A 17657-nucleotide genomic window follows, 5' to 3' on the forward strand; every position below is an offset into this window, starting at 1 on the left:
GTAATACTAACAAGTTACTCAAAAAGAAATTGGCATGCAAAAGAAAAATGATGTAACTTACGGTAAAGTTTGAGTACAGGTTTCTGTATTGAAGCTGGCAAATTATGGATTTTAAAGGGATAATCTTCTCAGGCATTTTCCAGGTTACTGTAAGTAACTGCTTTATGCCAGGGATTTTTTTGACTGAAAGTATTTCAGGAGGGGCAAATTTCTCTAGAATGAAGAAACAAAAACATTAAGAGTGGAAAATGGTTCTATAAAAGTTCAGAATTTCTCTGTCTGTGTTCCAAAAAGTTAAACCCTTATTCAAATAACATACATCCTATCAGAGTACTCATGTGATAGTTTATTTTATAGACATAATTCTACATATGGGAAACTATGTTTAAGAGAAATTGTACACATAACTGACTTAATTACATGGAACTTTGAACAATCTGGTCTAGTGGGAGGTGTCCCACCCAAGCCTTTCTGTGATTCTCCTCACAAACCTTCTCTCAAATAGATGTGCAGATGTCTTTAATTTGTATCAGCCATGAAAAATATTACCCAGAGACAACAGCAAGGAAAACAAATGAAGCAGAGCTGGGATGTCAAAGACAGAACAGCAGATGAGGAAAGAATTCAGCTGAAAAGGATCTGAAAGGGAGAGAAGTGTAAAGAAGATGATGGGCAAAGAATGGACTAACAATGAAAAAAGATATGTCTGGCACAGAGTGAAGAGTAATAAGGAGTCAGAGCAGTTCTGAATACAGAAATAAAGGATATGATTGATGATGAGTGCTGCAGCAAAAAGCAGTCAGTTATAACAGTTACTGATTAACTACACCACCAAAATGAACAGAGGAAAAGCACAGGGCAGAGGCAGAAGAGGTTGACAAAGTATTGTTACTGCTCCTTTATGCAATCATTATTGCACATAGAACAGGTGAGTTTTTTTAACACTCCTAACCACAAAGCAGAATAGCAGAGCAAATGATGGGTGGAGCTTGAGAAGTTATAATATCACTATTCATCACAGGTAGGTGTTGCACTTATATTTGGTACTACTCAGAAATATTAGAGTCCAAGTACCAATTAGGTTGATGAGAAGTTTTAATATATGGCTTTTACTTCTAAATAATTAAAAACTTAGTAATTTATAATGGATATATCAGATGTTAGCTTAAAGAAATATTGTTGCACTTAGATGTTGCATAGCATGAAAACATCACCCTGACATTTCTCACCACCTCACAGTAAGACCAAGAAACTGCTGAAAATTGCTGCTATAACACCAGCCAACTTGAAAAATTTTACAAGGAAAGGTCATAAATTAAATCTTTATTAATTACCTATTTTTTGCAAAGGTATAGGAACACATTCTGTTAAGGATTCACCCAAAACATTTTTAGCTTTCACCTGAAAACAAAAATCATTATTATAATCATTGTCTGGAGGAAAAAATGAACACGACTCTGTTGCATTCTGGCAGGACTTTGAATATTGAGAATGCATCCTAAAAAGAGAAAAACAAAAGTAGTTAGAAACGAAAGCAATATATTTTAATAATTCAAATAAATTGTTAGCTTATTATTTATGTATACTTGAGATTGCAAGACATTTTTACCAGTGAACATCTTTAGACAACATGTTTGTACGAACTAACTTCCAAATTTCCCTGCCCCTTTGTAACAGTGCTTTTGTAGTTACATGCTAAACTCAGCTAGGGAGATGCTTGGATTTGGCTAGAAACAGTTCTGCAATCCAATTCACTCTGAGGTTAATAAAAACTCTGTGCTTATACAGGAAGAAATAATACTGAAATGTGCTTTCAATGGTGTTTTAGATTCTGGCTTCACAAATGCAGCTAAGTTATAAAATACAGAAACACCAGAAGTAGTAGGAAAGTTCTACATTATAAAGGTAGAAGCCTAAAATGTCAAAGGTAAAATGGAGATAAAACAAAAGAAGTTTTCCTACCCTACAATTTAAAAGGATAGTATACACTAGTGCAATATGAAAGAGTACCCTCCATAGTCTGAATGTCTTCCCATTCTCAAGAATAACTTTAGGCATTTTAGAAATTTCCTCATGCAACAGTATTACCTGGAGTCTTGGTTAGGCAGAAAAAGAGCACTAGTAAAAGCAGCACTATGAAGTGACAAGTGCATCTGGGACAAATCTGTGCTATCACCTTCAAAATCCTATCTGAAGTCTGCCTTGGAACAATATTGATTTCACCATTTTCACAGTCACTTATGAAAAAGCAAGCTCCTAACCAACATTTAAAATCTAACAGAAATGTAAAGAAGCACAAGTGTCTGTGAGCCTACCCTGAAAAGCATGAAACCAAATACTTTGCATTTGTAAACAGAAATCCCCAAGCAATCCAAAAGGACAACTCTGGATTTTTCCAATGAATCATTATGACTCCAAGAGTCACCAGGTTCAATACTATTGGAGTCAAGCAGGATACTGCAGTAAAGCAGTAGATTAATTAATTTTGATGGGAATTTTTTTAAGCAAAAGAGGAAGCAATCTTTTTTACATACCCAAAATGAGGTTAGTTCATTACATAGAAAGTTTCTGGGAAACTCTCCCATAAAAGTCCTCTTTCATTTGCGTATATGTTCACTCAACTTTCAATCTTATTAGTAATGTTACTTCAAAGGAACAAGTGAGTATCAGTTCTGATACAAATATTTCTCTACTGAAGATTGGTTGAGAATGCTTACTTCTTTTACACAGAACACAAAAAGGTATCAGACTGCAAGTATTTTCAACAATTACCAATCCTGAATTAATCAATTTAAATTACTGAGAAATGGCAAGACTTCCATCTCCATAATGATTTCAAGTTTTCTTCAAACAGAAGTCAGGAGGAGAGAGGAAGAGAGCTGGTTGTCATATCCCAGCAACCCAGTGTCCAGCATGTCTAGTACTTACTGTTTTCGATGAAGAGTATAGTTTGTTGCAAAACTTGTTTCTCTTCCTGCATTCCAAGTACAGGTAAGGTTAACATCATAGAAATAAATGCAAGAAATATTTTCTGGAATGTCTGGACGAACTATAATGACAAAAGGTTAAAAAAAATATTCAGTAAAAATAAGTAACTTCATGTAAACCTGATTTTGTTGCTCAAAAAGCAATTATGGCAAACTTCATTCAGTGTCTTCACAGTACTTCATTTCATCATCCCTCACTGCCCTCAGAACTCCCCACAAAACCAAAATTCAAACCATTCAACCACTCTTTCTTACCCTGAGAAGACAGATTTTCTCCAATTATTTCTCAGAAATACTTTACTTAGCGTTCCCAAAGGCAGTATGTCTGTAACTATTATATATCAAACCACTGCATATACTGTCTTGAAAATCAAAGCATACACACACCTTGTCTCCCACCATAACACACCTGTAGTTTAAGGTGAGTCCAGAATGTGAGAGGAAAACAAAAAAACAGCAAAAGCAAAAAAAAAAAAAAAAAAAAAAAAAAAAGGAGTATTTTCTGAAAGACAGAACTCCTTTTGGTTCTTTCCCAGAATATCTAATTGTTTACCCTGTGGAAAACCCAAATCTGAGAAACCTGCACAGCCTCAAGAGTGCAGAAGACAAGTTCCTGGGAAACAGATCTATGTGACCTCAAAGAGATCAGTAATTCTGGACTCTCTATATCTTACAAGCAAGATAGCACAAAAAAAAACCCATCTTCTGCAATGTCTATAGTCTGAAGTCATCCATGAAAATGTAGCACACTGAAAGACTTCTTTGTTACAGCTCATTTTCTTCTTAGAAGAAACTGGAGTAGGAAAAAAGAGAACTATGCCCAGTGAAAAAAACTGGTTGAAAAAGCTCTCTTTTCAAAACAGTATCTTTCTGCCCCATCTAATAGAATTATCTATAATCTTCTAAAAGATCTTTCTTTTATCAACAGGCTTACAGCACATTAAGCTTTACAGACAAGCAAGACCTTCTGCTGGATTTTTTTCTACAGATGTTCTGCTTTTATTGCTTCTTTATTAGAATGGGATCCCCAGGCATATGTTAGTATAATCTGGATTTAATCTGTTCAATAAATTAGAGAAAGTGAAAAGATGTATACACTTTCTCCATAACAGAGCGTAATTATAATTTCTTTAGAAGAGAGGATTAGAGAGAAAATCCTCTCTGGAGAAAGCTAAAGTTGGCTATGCTAGAAAGATGTAACTAAAGGGACAGACCCCACAACCTTTAAAACTCAACAGAAAACTTCAGCTGGGCAAAAGTCAGGGTCAGAGAGGCTACAGGTCTGTGTCAGTAAGGAGTGCTGGTAATTTCATGTTTTATTTCAGGAAAAAAAAAAAAAATAGATAGACAGATAGGTAGAGAGACAGATACGTAGAAAGACATACTTGAATATATGTGTTAAAATGTCACAACCAAAAGTACTGTTTCAAAAGTAAAATTATTATAGTAAGTTATTAAAAAGTGATAAGATTATTTATTCTGCCTTTCTACTTACACCCAGATTTAACTTCTGTGTGAGCCAAAGGTAGTTCCTTGTCCAAGTACTTCATGTAACAATTCACATAAGCTATGCTGTAAGTGAAATTATGGATGGTTATATTAGATACAGTGTCATTCACAATGTTATAGTTTTCTGGAGCAATCAAGGTATCATTCAGTTTCCAGATGATGTGGCTTGCATTTCTCTGAGGCATGTAGTTCTTTCTAAGAACACAGGACAGTTCCAGGGAGGATCCTCTTTCAATTACAGGAGATGAAGGAAAGATGTCAGCATCTCTGACAGAGTTATCATCTAAAAACAAAATCAAAGACGTCACATAGCCATATTCCACTTAAAATACTAATGGAAAAAGGATAAGTTGCTTTGTTGTCTATAGATAATTTATTTTTTTTTCATACAGAAGTCAAATAAAATGCTCAGTTAGTCATTTAAATCAGACACTGCTGTGTGAAAATGCAGTTCACATTAATTACTGTAAAACAATAGGTATTACATCAGAGTGATGTTTGAACAACTTCACAAAAATAATGAGGAAGTTTCCACTCAGATACTTTCTTAATAGACCTAAATTAATAAGGCTAGTTAAGCCTGTTTTTATAAAACACTCCAATATGTAAAATACATGCATGTAATTTACGTGCATTTATCACTACTACTCACAATATCAAAATAGACATTAAATCAGTAAGGCTAATGTATACAACTAAGCTGCAATCTATTTCAGAACTCTTCAACATATTATTTGGAGTATGTTATCTTTTGGAAAATTTTTTTATGGCAAGACAGATGTTAATAATCCAGAAGCATACCTGCTACAGAGCTGCAGAGCAGAATAAACATCCAAATCAAATTGCTGAACATTTCCTTCTCAATAAGTATGGGCAGAAAATGCTGTCACAAAATAAGAACAATGTTTTTATTTTTAAAAGCAAAGTGAAAATGCCCTTTTAATACTTTGTTAGCATTTGTGTATGAATTAATAATGTTATTCAGCTTTTCTCACTAGTATTCCAGTGAAGTATTACTTTGTCTAAGTGCCACTTTCCTAAACAATGAAGAAATTTGATCCAGCTTTACTAAGACAAGTTGCATACATTTCTTACAACAAAGAGAAAGATACATGTACCTAAAACACTGCTCAGGGCAACCCAATCCACTCAAGTGTTTCATCTTGCAAGGATCACGTAAATAACTGGTAATAAATCCATCTCCATTCACTTGACATTCAGCCTGCCCAGTCTTTTCTAAGGAGATTCATTCAGCAAATTCTTTTGAAAATGAAAGATTGCTGGAGAAGGAATGATCTGCCTATCTTGTTCATCGCCACCTAATAAAGAAACTGTTCCGGAAGCAGACAGCAGTCCAGGTCACCTTTCACCCAAAAGAGGGTGAATTCTTTTTGTTTTTTCCCTGTTAAGTGTCCCTGGCAACTGAGTGCACTCTGCAAAGACAAAGGAAGGCACCTCACGCTGCTCTTCTTTTTGAAGAAAAGAACTACAGAACTACTGTGCAGTCAAAAAACCTCAGACTCTATGTTAAGGAGGAGGAAAGCAAAGTAGTAGACTGATTTCTTCTAAATGGACTGATGAATGTAGTGTTCCATAAGAAAATATTACAAAAATCAAACACTTTCCTTGCCTCTAGTGCTGCTGCCAGCACTTACAGAATAACAGAATGTTAGTTTGGAAGGGACCCCTACAGACTATCTGATCCAAAATCCCTGCTTCCACAGAGTCTCCTAGAGACAATTCCTCAGGACCATGTCCAGACAGCTTTGGAAGATCTCCCTTGACACAGAGTCCACACACTTTCTGTGTAACCTGCTCCACTACTCATTCATTCTCACAGCAAAAAAAAAGTATTTCCTGATGTTCAGAAGAAATCCCCTGTGTTTCAGCTTATGCCCAGCACCTCTGGTCCTATCACTGGAGAGATTCTGGCTCTGCCCTCTTTGCACTCTCCCCTCAGGTACTGATGAGATCTCTGAGCTTTCTCTTCTCCAAGATTAATAGTTCCAGCTCCCATATGGCAGATTCTCCAGCACATTAATTGTTATTGTGGCTATTCCCTGAGCTCTCTCTGGTATGTCCATGTCTGTCTTGCTATTGAGAGCCCATAACTGAGCTACTACTCTAAGTATGGGCTCTGCAGTCCTGAACAGGACAGGATCATCTCCTTTGACCTGCTGGTTGCAGTCCTAACACAGCCCAGGAAAACAGCATTTTTTTCACAAGTGCACATTGCTGGCTCATGTTCTAATGGGTGTCAGGAACCACCAAAGCATTTTCTGTAAAGCTGACTTCCACCTGGCCAGGACCCTGTACTGCAGTCTGGGGTTGTACCTCCCCTAATGAAAGATTTGGCATTTCTCCTTATGGAACTTCATAAAGTTCCTGCCAGCCCATGTCTCTAGCTTGCCAAGGTCACTGTGGACAGCAGCTCAACCCTCTGGCTTATTAGTCACCCCTTCCAGTTTTTTGTCATGGCCAAACTCACTGAAGGCAGACTCTGCCAGAACATTCTAACCCAGAACATTAATGAAAATGTCAAACAGGACTGGCTCCAGTATTGCCCACTGGGGTACACACCAGTGATTGGCCCCTAGATGGACTCGATCACTGATAACCACCCCGTGGATACATTTATTAAGCTGGTTTTCAATTAACCTCACTGCTCATCCAGCCCATACTTCATCAGCTTGACTGGAAGAACCTCTTCTGTAAAGTGGCCCAACTCCAGCATGAATAGCAACCCACACTACTCCTTTGGCTAGTAAATAGAAGATGTGCCTGTAGAATAGAGGTATCAGATCCCCTTCAACACAGGAGGGCCCAGAGTAGTATTCCTACTTCCTGCACAAATAGCTCCAGTTATTATGCTCATAAGCCATAGGTGGGCATTACTCTTTTGCAGCTAGTTAGGGTCCATGTTTATATTAGATTCTCAGATTTGTCTGGAATTTCAGCTCTCCATCAAAACTGACTCTCAGGAAGATCGCAGGTGGGAGGCAAATACTATCTCCCTAAAACAGGCACACCAGCAGCTTCCAATCCCAACAAAGTATCTCCTCCTCCCACAGGTTCAGATAATGCCTGGAAGCAGGTGTGCACCAGGTCACTGGACAGAGATCTAAGCGGGATGTAGGCAGTGGAGGTTATGCCCTATGCTATGGTTCTTTCCACAAAAACTCCTTGGATTTGCTAAAAAAAATCAAACTTTACAGTAATCTAAAAGAGAAAAGCACAGTAAAAACAATGCTTTGAGCTCAATTTGTGTCAGAAATCAACTTAAATATTATTTTAAGCTTGTCTTGGGAAGCATTTTATAAACTTTGCTATAACAGTAAAAAATGGGAGAAAAATTAGAAGGACACGTGGGATACAAAGAAAAATGAGGGAGGAGTTTGACCAGTGACATACTCCTAAAATACAGGAGTAGCAAGATGTGTACCAACAAGAAAAAAAGTCATTACATAAAGAGAATATATTACTACTTATTCATGTAAAGTGTATTTTCTTGTTCTCAAATAAGTAAAAACTAATTACACTATTGATGGCAGTTAAAAAAAAACAGTAATTGTTCCAAGTATTGTGTATCAGCACAACACCAGAAGCTTTTCTCATTGCCCTTGACGGCCCTAGCCAGATTTAACTCTATCAGAATTTTTAGCTTTTCTAACTTGATCCCTGGCTGCTCTTTGTATTCCTCCTAGGTTACCTGTCCCTGCTTCCATGCTGTACATACCTCCTTTTTGGGTCTGAGTTCATCCAAGCAGGCCTCCTAGTGTTTTTAACCAACCTCCTCTTTGTTGGAATGCATCAATCCTGAGCTTGAGAAAGTTGATCCTTGAATATCACCCAGATTTCTTGGGCCCCTCTTTCCTCCAGGGCTTTATCCCATGGTAGTCTACCAAGCAGGTTCCTGAAGACGCTGAAGTCTGCTCCTCTGAGTCCAGGATAATGAGCCTATTGTCCTTGCTGCCCTAAGGATCTCAACTGAACTCAGCATTTCACAGCCATGGCAGTCATGATTGCCCCTGAGCTTCACCTTCCCACCAGCCCATCCCTGTTGGTGACAGCACAGTCCATCATTGCCCTTCTCCTCATTGACTCCACTGTCACTTGGAAGTTACCACCAACACATCCAAAAAACCTCTTGGATTGCTTATGGCCAGCTGTGTTGTCCCTCCAACAGATACTGGGGAGGTTGAAGATCCCCACGAACAACAGTTTATGAACACAAGGCTGCTCATATCTGTCTGTAGAGAGTGTCATCTGCTCAGCCCTCCTGTTCAGTCAGCCTGTACTAGAATGTCCCCTGTCCCCACCCTCCCTTTAACCCTGACCCATCACCTGTGTATCAGCTCCTCCCCCACCCTAGCACAGCTCTGTGCTCTCCAACTGGTCACTGACAGGAGATGACACCATCTCTTCACCTCCCCTGCCTGCCCTTCCTAAAAAACCTGTATCCTTCCATTCCAGCACTCAGGCCACAGGAACCATCCCACCTCATCTCCACTATGCCAAGAAGATCACAGCCCAGCAGGCAGATGCTCATCGTTTATTCCCCACAATAACAGAGAAAGCTTCTGCTGATATCCTACATGTGGATTTGTTGTTTTTGAGGGGATATGAGACAGAGGAGGCTGCATTTCAGCCAAAATAGTTCAGCTGTTTCCACGAATAAAGCAAAAAACATTTTTATCATATTCCTTTAACTAGTTCCAGCAATCCCATACTTTTTAAGGAAGGAATTCTAACTCAGAAGCATTGGCAAACCATGAAAATATTTTTGAATAATGCTTGAGCTGAAAATACCACATACCATGACATATCCCACCACAGTGGAGCACAGCACTGCATGAACAGGCATGCACAAACTGGCTGCCATGCCAAGTTAGAAACCTTTGAAAAATTCTAGTTTCACATGCACACCAGAGAGCTTAAATAGTTGAAGATTGCATCCACACTCAGTGGGTGTTCCTCATCCTGTATCCATCTTGTACCTTTCCCCCCACTTCTAGTTTTTCTCTAGTACTCAGCCACACAATAAATCATTTCCACTGCTAAAATAGCAGAAGACTAAGAAAAAAAAGTATTAAAAAATGTAAGCAATTTGCTACATGATCAGACAGGCATCTGAGTTGGTGAAATAGAGGAAAGAACTGGGGAAAGAGACCTCTGTGACTTTTCCCAAATGTGAGCTGTTCATTTGGTTCAGTCCTCCTGCTTCTGCTTTCTCCAGTGTCATTTAGCAAACGTTTACTTGGCATAGCAGCTGCTAGTTACTACCTGCCAGAAACCAAGGTAGTGACTCAGCAGGTCACGATGTTGCTCAAATCTTTGCTGCTTGCCAGGACACTGATACATGATACATGACAAAATAGCTCATTGGCTGTTTACTGAAGAGGTTGTATATGTAAAAGTAATGAAAACTACACCATATGTGCATAAGTGTTTCACTTAAAGATGCCTATAAAAGCTAAATTCTGATGACTTAACAAATATGAATACAACTGTCTTCAAGTGATTAAAAATTTGATTCATCAGACTTTTCCCCATATTGTATTTAAGACCATTCCTTAATTGTCCTTCTTCCCCATTTCAGGACATGAAGCCTTTTTCCATTCAGATCCAATTCTAAGATTGTTCTTAATTGCATCAACTACTGCCTCTGCATACAGTGTAGATGTTAACCCAAAAATAAAGAACATGCCACATCCATAAATGTAAAGACATTGAACCACAGAATCACAGAATGTTAAGGGCTGGAAGGGATCCTGAAGACCATCTAATCCTAACCGTCCCTTCCACGTTCAGGGATACAGCCCAGTAGATCAGGTTGTTCAAGGCCCTATCCAACCTGGCCTCAAACAATTCCAGGAATGGGGCATCCACAACATCCCTGAGCAACTTGTTCCAATATCTCGCCATCCTCACAGTAAAGAATCTCTTCCTAATATCTAACTAAATTTTCCCTCTTTCATTGTGTACCCATTCTGTGTTCCCATTTCTCCTTGCCCTGTCACTCCAGTTCCTGTCAGAGAATTCCTCTCCAGTTTCCCTGTAGGCCTCTTCAGGTCCTGGAAGGTGTCTATGAGGTCCCCACAAAACTTTCACTTGTCCAGGCTGAACAGCCCCACCTTGCTCAGCCTGCCCTCATAGGGGAGGTGCTTTGGTGTTCCTATCAAGCTCCAGGCCCTCCTCTGGACTTGTTCTAACAATTCCTTGTCATCATGCTGGGGACCCCAGAGCAGGATGCAGTGCTCCAGGTGGGATCTCAGCAGAGCAGCACAGTCCCCTCCCTCAATCTGCTGGCCAAGGCTGTTTTGGATGCAGCCAGGATTCCCTTGGCTTTCTGAGCTGGGGGCACTCACTGCTGGCTCATGGTGAGTTTTCCATCAGCCACCACCCCCAAGTCCTTCCCCACAGGGCTGCTCTCAATCACTCCTGTGCCAGCCTGTGTGTCTGGGCTGGCCCCAGCACAGGGGCAGGAGCTGGCACTTGGCCTTGCTGAACTCCCTGGGGTTTGCATGGTGCCACCTCTCAAGCCTGTCCAGATCCCTGTGGATGCCATCCCTCCCTCCCCTGTGCTGGCTGCCCCACCCAGCTCAGTGTCTGAGCTCAGATTTGCTGGGGGTGCCTCGATGCCACTGTCCATGCCACTGACAAAGGTCTGGAACAGTCTCAGCCCAACTCTGGAGTCTCAGGACCAACTCTGGAGGGACACCACTTGTCACTGGTTGACCACAACCCTATGTGTGTGGCCATCCAGCCAGTTCTTTATCTACTGACTGCTCCATCCATCAAATCCACATCTGCCCAATATAGAAACAAGGTATACAATGGGAATTTCTCTGCCCTTGTACACCAAAACTGTAGCACCTCATCATAAAAGACCACCAAATATGCCAGACATAATTTGCCCTTAGTAAAGCCATGGTGGTTGTCACCAATCACCTCTTTGTTTTCCATGTGCCTTAGCACAGTTTCCAGGAGAATCTGCTCCACGGTTTTTCCTGGCTGAGGAGAGACTGACTGGTCTGCAGTTCCAGAGGGCTTCTGCATTCCCCCTTTTTAAAATGGGGGTTATAGTTCCCTTTTTTCGGTCATCAGGAACATAATTTGATGACCACAATTTTTCAAAAATTATGTACAGTGGCTTAGAAGCTTCTTCTGCCACCTCCCTCAGGACCCACAGATGAATTTCATTGGATCCCATGGATCTGTGCACATTCTTTAAATGGTCTCAGACTCGATCCTCTCCTACAGTGGGTTTAGGGTCTTCATTCTCCCAGTCCTCGCATTTGCCTTTCTCAAATTTGAGGGACAGCTAATGTTTTTTTTTAACTCTTTAACCCGTGTGATTTACACACTGACAAGCCCAACCACGGGAAAAATGATAGACACTGTGATGAAAGATCCTGGGCACACTGATTTCACAATCCACAGTCTTTAACTGAACTAAAAATAGACAGTTGAACCTCATAGCAGGATGAATAGAATTTTAAACATTTACCTTTAAATATAACTTGATCAAAACAGGTGTTAGGTCTACATTTTCCTGGCAAATAAATCTATATGCATTTGAAATTATCATGGCCTACCAGGAAACTTAATGGTATCATAATCTACTAACACCACTTAAAGCAAATAAATTCATACAATGCATATCTATTCAGAAAACTACTAAGCTTACAGACATATCTGAAGGAGCCACATGGTGAGCCTCTCAAAATACCGCATCAACTGTTGACCACAGAAACTTGTTCTAAAAACACTATAACACAAAAAAAAAAAAAAAAAAAAAAAAAAAAAAAAAAAAATCCTCACATGAAACAAGTTGTTAATTTAAAAACTTCAAACCAACTGGAAAAAGCAGGAAAGCCATTTTTCCTCTTTCAGTCTCTTAACAGTAAATGTAGGTACAAAAGGATAAGATACTTTTGTTCTAAAATTCTGAAGGACATAGTGATCAGGAAAAGTCAGTTCTGCTAATAACTGCTGATAACAGTTATTTTGCTTAGTACACTCTGGAGCTACAGATGCAAAACATGTTTTGAGAAACGTCTTGTTTTCTTATAAAACAGCACACTGAATATTCACACATTATAATATAAAATGCTGTTACATTGGAATTTAAATCAATTTTTTAACAACATGAGCTTGATACTAATATGAAAAATAGAGTATAACTCATTGTCTGAACAAGCATAACAAATAAGCCTCTATATAAATCTTGAGGTATAAAATGCCCAGATAGAAAAAAAAAAAAGCTGCAAAACAGGTATTTTTTTACTAATTAATGTATTGTACCTCATAAAAGAAACAGAATTTTTCCAGAAAAAGCTTTAAGTTACAAACACAAAACAAGGTTTAGTTTCTTTATCTTTACACGTGGGTCACTTCTTTAATTTTAACTACATGATTGCATTCAATTTGCTAATGCTCACTAAAGGAAAGGTCAGGCTATCAGTATTACTAGAACTAAATGTTGGTAATATTAGCAGACATAATGTTGTTTTCAGGCATGCCCTTTCCCATTCTTTTTTCACTGACAAAGGAAAAACAGCCAAGCTATGGTTTAAAGAGAGTTGTACAGGTCTTGGAGCAAGCCTCCTTCTTCAGCTCGTTGTCTACATGACCACAAAGTCTATTTGGGCTGCAAGGGTCTGCTCTGAGAGATGATTTTGCATGAGATATTTCAGCGAGTAAGACATCATGAGACCATGATTGCCTTCGTGCCCCTTTGTGTTGCTCAAGAACAAGCTGTCTCTGGTGTGGTAAGCAACTAGGTGAGCAAAATGGATGGGCAGGGTAGGAGGATCCATGCACTGAACTTCTCCAGTCTTGTCCTTCAAACTATGACTGGAACTAGATGTTAAACACACATCTACTTAAATAAGATTAACAGAACACGTTTAGGAAGAAAGTAAATATGTTTCTGGACTGTTATGGAACCAGCTACACCCTCAAAATGCAGAATATAGTTATAATCCCTGTACTAAAGTAGTGCTGGAAGTAAAAGAATGCAGAACACAGTGCAGGTAATACCATGATCCACAGACATGAGAAGGCACAAAACTTCACTTTCATACTTTCTTCACACTCAAAGAAGATGACCATGACCCTGACATGTACCTGTACATGTAATATAGTAAATGTCTGAAAAAGCTATTTAATCATGTATTTTAGAAAACATTATCAACTCAGACTCATTGCAGCACCATAATCCTGCTGCTTCAGATCAACTCGTAACGGTTACATATCCTGCTTTTCTTTACTATCTATGTTGCAAACTTTACTAACAACAATTTTGTATCTTAGTCAAAACTGCAAGGCAAAACATGGCATGAGAAATCAGTGAGAAATCCAAACACTACTAAACACATTTATGTTTTGACATCTCTTAGTATGGTATTTTTTAATTGAAAATGCCCCCTACAAACACCCAATAATGAAAAAAATTCCCCAGGTTTAAATTATTATTACAGAAAAATCAAGATCTCTAACCTTTAGTACTGCAACCTCTGTGATATAAACCCAAAGCTTCTTTCTCCCTTTTTATGCCTTTTGAGACCTGTTATGGACTAGCTCCTGACAGAAAAATCTGAACTGACCACTCCATTCTCTCACCTAATACACGAAACTCCCTTTGAGCATGAGACCATTCTATTGCCCAGCTTCTTAATTCACAGCTAGAGTCTAAGAAGTTGCATTTCATATTTTAGACAATCACAGAATCATTTTGGTTCAAGAAAACTATCAAGTGCATCCATTAACCCAGCACTGCCAAGTCCGCTGCTAAGCCATGTTCCTAAGTGCCACATCTACTTGCCTTTTAAACACCCCCAGGGACAACAACTCCATCACTTTCCCAGGCAGCCTGTTCCAGTGCTTGACAACTTTTTCTGACCATAATGTTTTCCTAATATCCAATCTAAACCTTTCCTGGTGCAACTTGCAGCAATTTCCTTGTACATTGCTTATTACCTGGGAGAAGAGACTGACCCTCACCTCACTGCCCCCTTTCAGGCAGTTGTAGAGAGTGATAAAGTCACCCCTGAGTTTCCTTTTCTGCAGGATAAACACCCCCAGCCCCCTCAGCTGCTCCTCACAGTACTGGTGCTCCAGACCCTCCACTCCCAAAACACGAGTCATGCAGTCCATTACATGTGAGAAGGCAAGTGACATTTCCCCAGTTTAAGCATGAGTGTATGAAGATGATATTCATGATGAATATGTACACAAACACATCACAAAAACATTTTTCCTCAGAAGGCAGAAATTGCCAACAGAGAAGAAACCTGGGGCCAGTACATTTAAATCTGATACATCACTTCAAGGAAATTTGAGTGAATAAAAATTAAGCAGAGAGAATTAAGTAAGAGTTTTTCCTTCCTTTGATGACTGCATACATTTGCAAACATTTTCAGAACTGACTCTTAACCATTACACACACAAGGAAAACCACCAAGCATTTAGATCGCATTCTTTACAAAATGAGACAAAGGCAATGAGCAAAACAGAAAGTTTCAATTCTTACTATCCCGTGGACTTGAAAGAAACCAAAAGATCTTTTCAGCCCGAAGAGATGCAGAAGCACATCACGCCCCAAGCCTGGAACAAACGCTTGGAAAGATGTGAATCCAAGCAAGTTTCACTGATAGAGATCCACGGGAATAACTGTCCGGGGAAGAGTTTCACTCGCCCTTACACTTCATATAAATGAACGTGAGCAGAGAGACCTCCTCTACTGAAAACATATTTGGCACTTACCTCAGCTGCAGAACGGGCGTTTGGTTTAGGAGGGGCCTGCCTCTGCCTCCCAGCGACCGCGAAGGGACGGACAAAATAGGAAGTTGCCGGGCTGAGCACAAGTAACGTTTTTTCGTCAGATTCTGAAGGCCAGAAGCCCCCACCACCGCCGCTGGCAGTAGCGCTGTCGGGCTCGGGCCGCCTCAGCCGCCCCGCACAGCGCCGGCCGCCCGCGGGCGGATGCTCTGCCCTGCCCGGAGCCCCGACCGGCGCCCGCCCGCGGAGCCGCCCCGCCGGCCCCTCCGCACCCCGACCGGCCCAGCCCGGCCCTCCCTGCGGCCACCCCAGCTCCGGGACGGGGCGGAGCGGGGACGCGGCCCCGCCGCCACACAGTCCGCACTAGGGCCCTTGCCGCCCTTTGAAAGGGCGGGAATCACCCGCCCGTGCGGGGATCGGTCACTCACCCGCCCGTGCGGGGATGGATCAGACGCTCACCCCGCCATGTGGGGATCGGTCACTCGCTCAGCCGGCCGGGCGGGGATCGGTCACTCAGCCGGCCGGGCGGGGATCGGTCACTCAGCCGGCCGTGCAGGAGCGTGCCCAGCGACTCTTTGGTGCCGATGAACCAAGTCAAGAGTGTCTTCAAATCGCATAAACGCGCAGCGAGACAAGTGTTGCGCAGCAGCCACCGCCGAGGAGCACTCACTCCCCTAAGCGCCTCATGCATCATTTAGGACACAGGCAGAGGAATAAAGCAAGTGGTGATCCCTTTTAAAACTAACAAATGTATTCCACTTAATGGCTTGGAAGAAGACTGCAGCCATCAGCAACATAAAAAGTAATAACAGGACTGAAAATCAGAAGGAACTTTGCAATTAAGATGCTGTGAAGTTAGTAAATGGAAAGATCTAAAGTCCCTAGTTAATGTGCCTCCTATTAAGCATGGACAGTCCTTGCTAAGCACTCTCCAGGAACAGATACTGAATTTCAATAATGCAGTCAGAACATCAAGAAGTCTTGGCCCCAGTTCAGGAAGAGATCCATTGCACACAACAAATTGTTTATCCTGCACTGGTGTCACACACAACAGAAGCCGTAGATTCACTCAACTTTCATGACTTGTGCAGCTCAGGTTTTTTGAGGCTATTTTAACACCCAAGCTCTACACCCACTCCAACTTCCAGATCACTCATTAGCCTTCACCCTCTTTAGCTAATCATCAGATTCAGCCAGGTAGCCCATTTGCTATTTATTTTTGAATTATATTGCCATCTCCTCATCATCCATAACCTCCATGTGAGGCTGCACTGTAAACTTTTTTAATGTTTTTAAATTCCCCTTTCTATTTTGAAGGATACATTAGCATGCATAGTGATATTCTGAAAATTTGCATTTGTTGTACTATGAAGTAACAGATGAAACAGACATGTGGATCAAAAGAAGCCAATGTAAATTGTAATTGAAGTGTTTTTCAATATAACAGTTGTTTTGGGTTTTTTTTCTTTAGTAAGACTATAAGAAAGGGCAGGACCAGACCCTTAATTGTGTTTAGTTATTGAACCTCTATTCTAGACTTTGTCTGATTAATTGCCTGTTCCCACAGATTAATACATTACTGATACATTGAAAGTTGGCTCCTCAATCTTTCAAAATCATGAAAAGGTGCACCAGACCTAACAGCCTAGTTAAACATCTGTCTAACTTTTTAAAAACTAGAGTCATCCCTCAGGGCTACATACATGCTTACATTAAGGCTTGCAGAGTCTCAAAGACTTGGTTGTGGACTGGACAGCAGCACTAAGGAGATTGCCAGATGCAGAGGGCACTTAATGATAGCATCAGTAACTGCTTCAGCTACTACCATTTGTAGCAAGTTAATAGTAAAAACATCTTAGAAAAGTGATGTCATTTACCAAAAGTGATTTGGCACTCAAGATGGGAAACCTTTAGTGTACAATAGAAATCCTGCCAAAAAATGTTCCATATCCACACTTATGGACACTTTATCCACTTTGTACTTGAATGCTCTAGAGGAACTAACTCTTCCATCCTGAGGATGGGAGCAAAATGAAGCTACTGCTCCTGCAACACAAGGAAGTGCCATCCACAGAAAGACTCAACTGTTTCCATTGCTGATGTCTCTCTACCAGAGAGGGCTGATGATTCAGGGGTAACTGCTCCAGAGACTGGTTGATCCCAGATGGTACCCTTCTTAAAGAGCAGTATTTCCACTTTCTCTGTTGGCAGGGTGAGAGAGGATGCTGCAGAACCACTGCTAAAAATCTGACCCTCATTGCAAATTGATTTGTTACCCGTAGTAGTTTGGCTTTGAAAAGCATTTTTCTTCCGTATTAGGTATGATCACACCCTATAAAGTTACTGACCACTTATAATTACAGCAGGCCTGTATTC

At 40.5% G+C, this 17657-nt stretch overlaps 1 protein-coding gene across 1 annotated transcript in view; it reads right to left on the reverse strand.

Annotated features, from left to right (window-relative positions):
- IL31RA (interleukin 31 receptor A) overlaps positions 1-15408 on the reverse strand; it is a 32144-nt gene extending 16736 nt beyond the window's left edge. The window contains exons 1-6 of the mRNA XM_079330624.1: positions 15267-15408; positions 5298-5379; positions 4483-4779; positions 2929-3049; positions 1335-1498; positions 62-213 (exon numbers count right to left, since the gene is read on the reverse strand). Of these exons, the coding sequence (XP_079186750.1) occupies positions 62-213; positions 1335-1498; positions 2929-3049; positions 4483-4779; positions 5298-5349 (786 nt within the window). The 5' untranslated portion in view covers positions 5350-5379; positions 15267-15408. The remainder of the gene's footprint in view (positions 1-61; positions 214-1334; positions 1499-2928; positions 3050-4482; positions 4780-5297; positions 5380-15266) is intronic.
- Positions 15409-17657: the final 2249 nt, after the last annotated feature.

Source organism: Erithacus rubecula (genome assembly GCF_903797595.1).
Source record: "Erithacus rubecula genome assembly, chromosome: Z".
NCBI classification, from domain to species: domain Eukaryota; kingdom Metazoa; phylum Chordata; class Aves; order Passeriformes; family Muscicapidae; genus Erithacus; species Erithacus rubecula.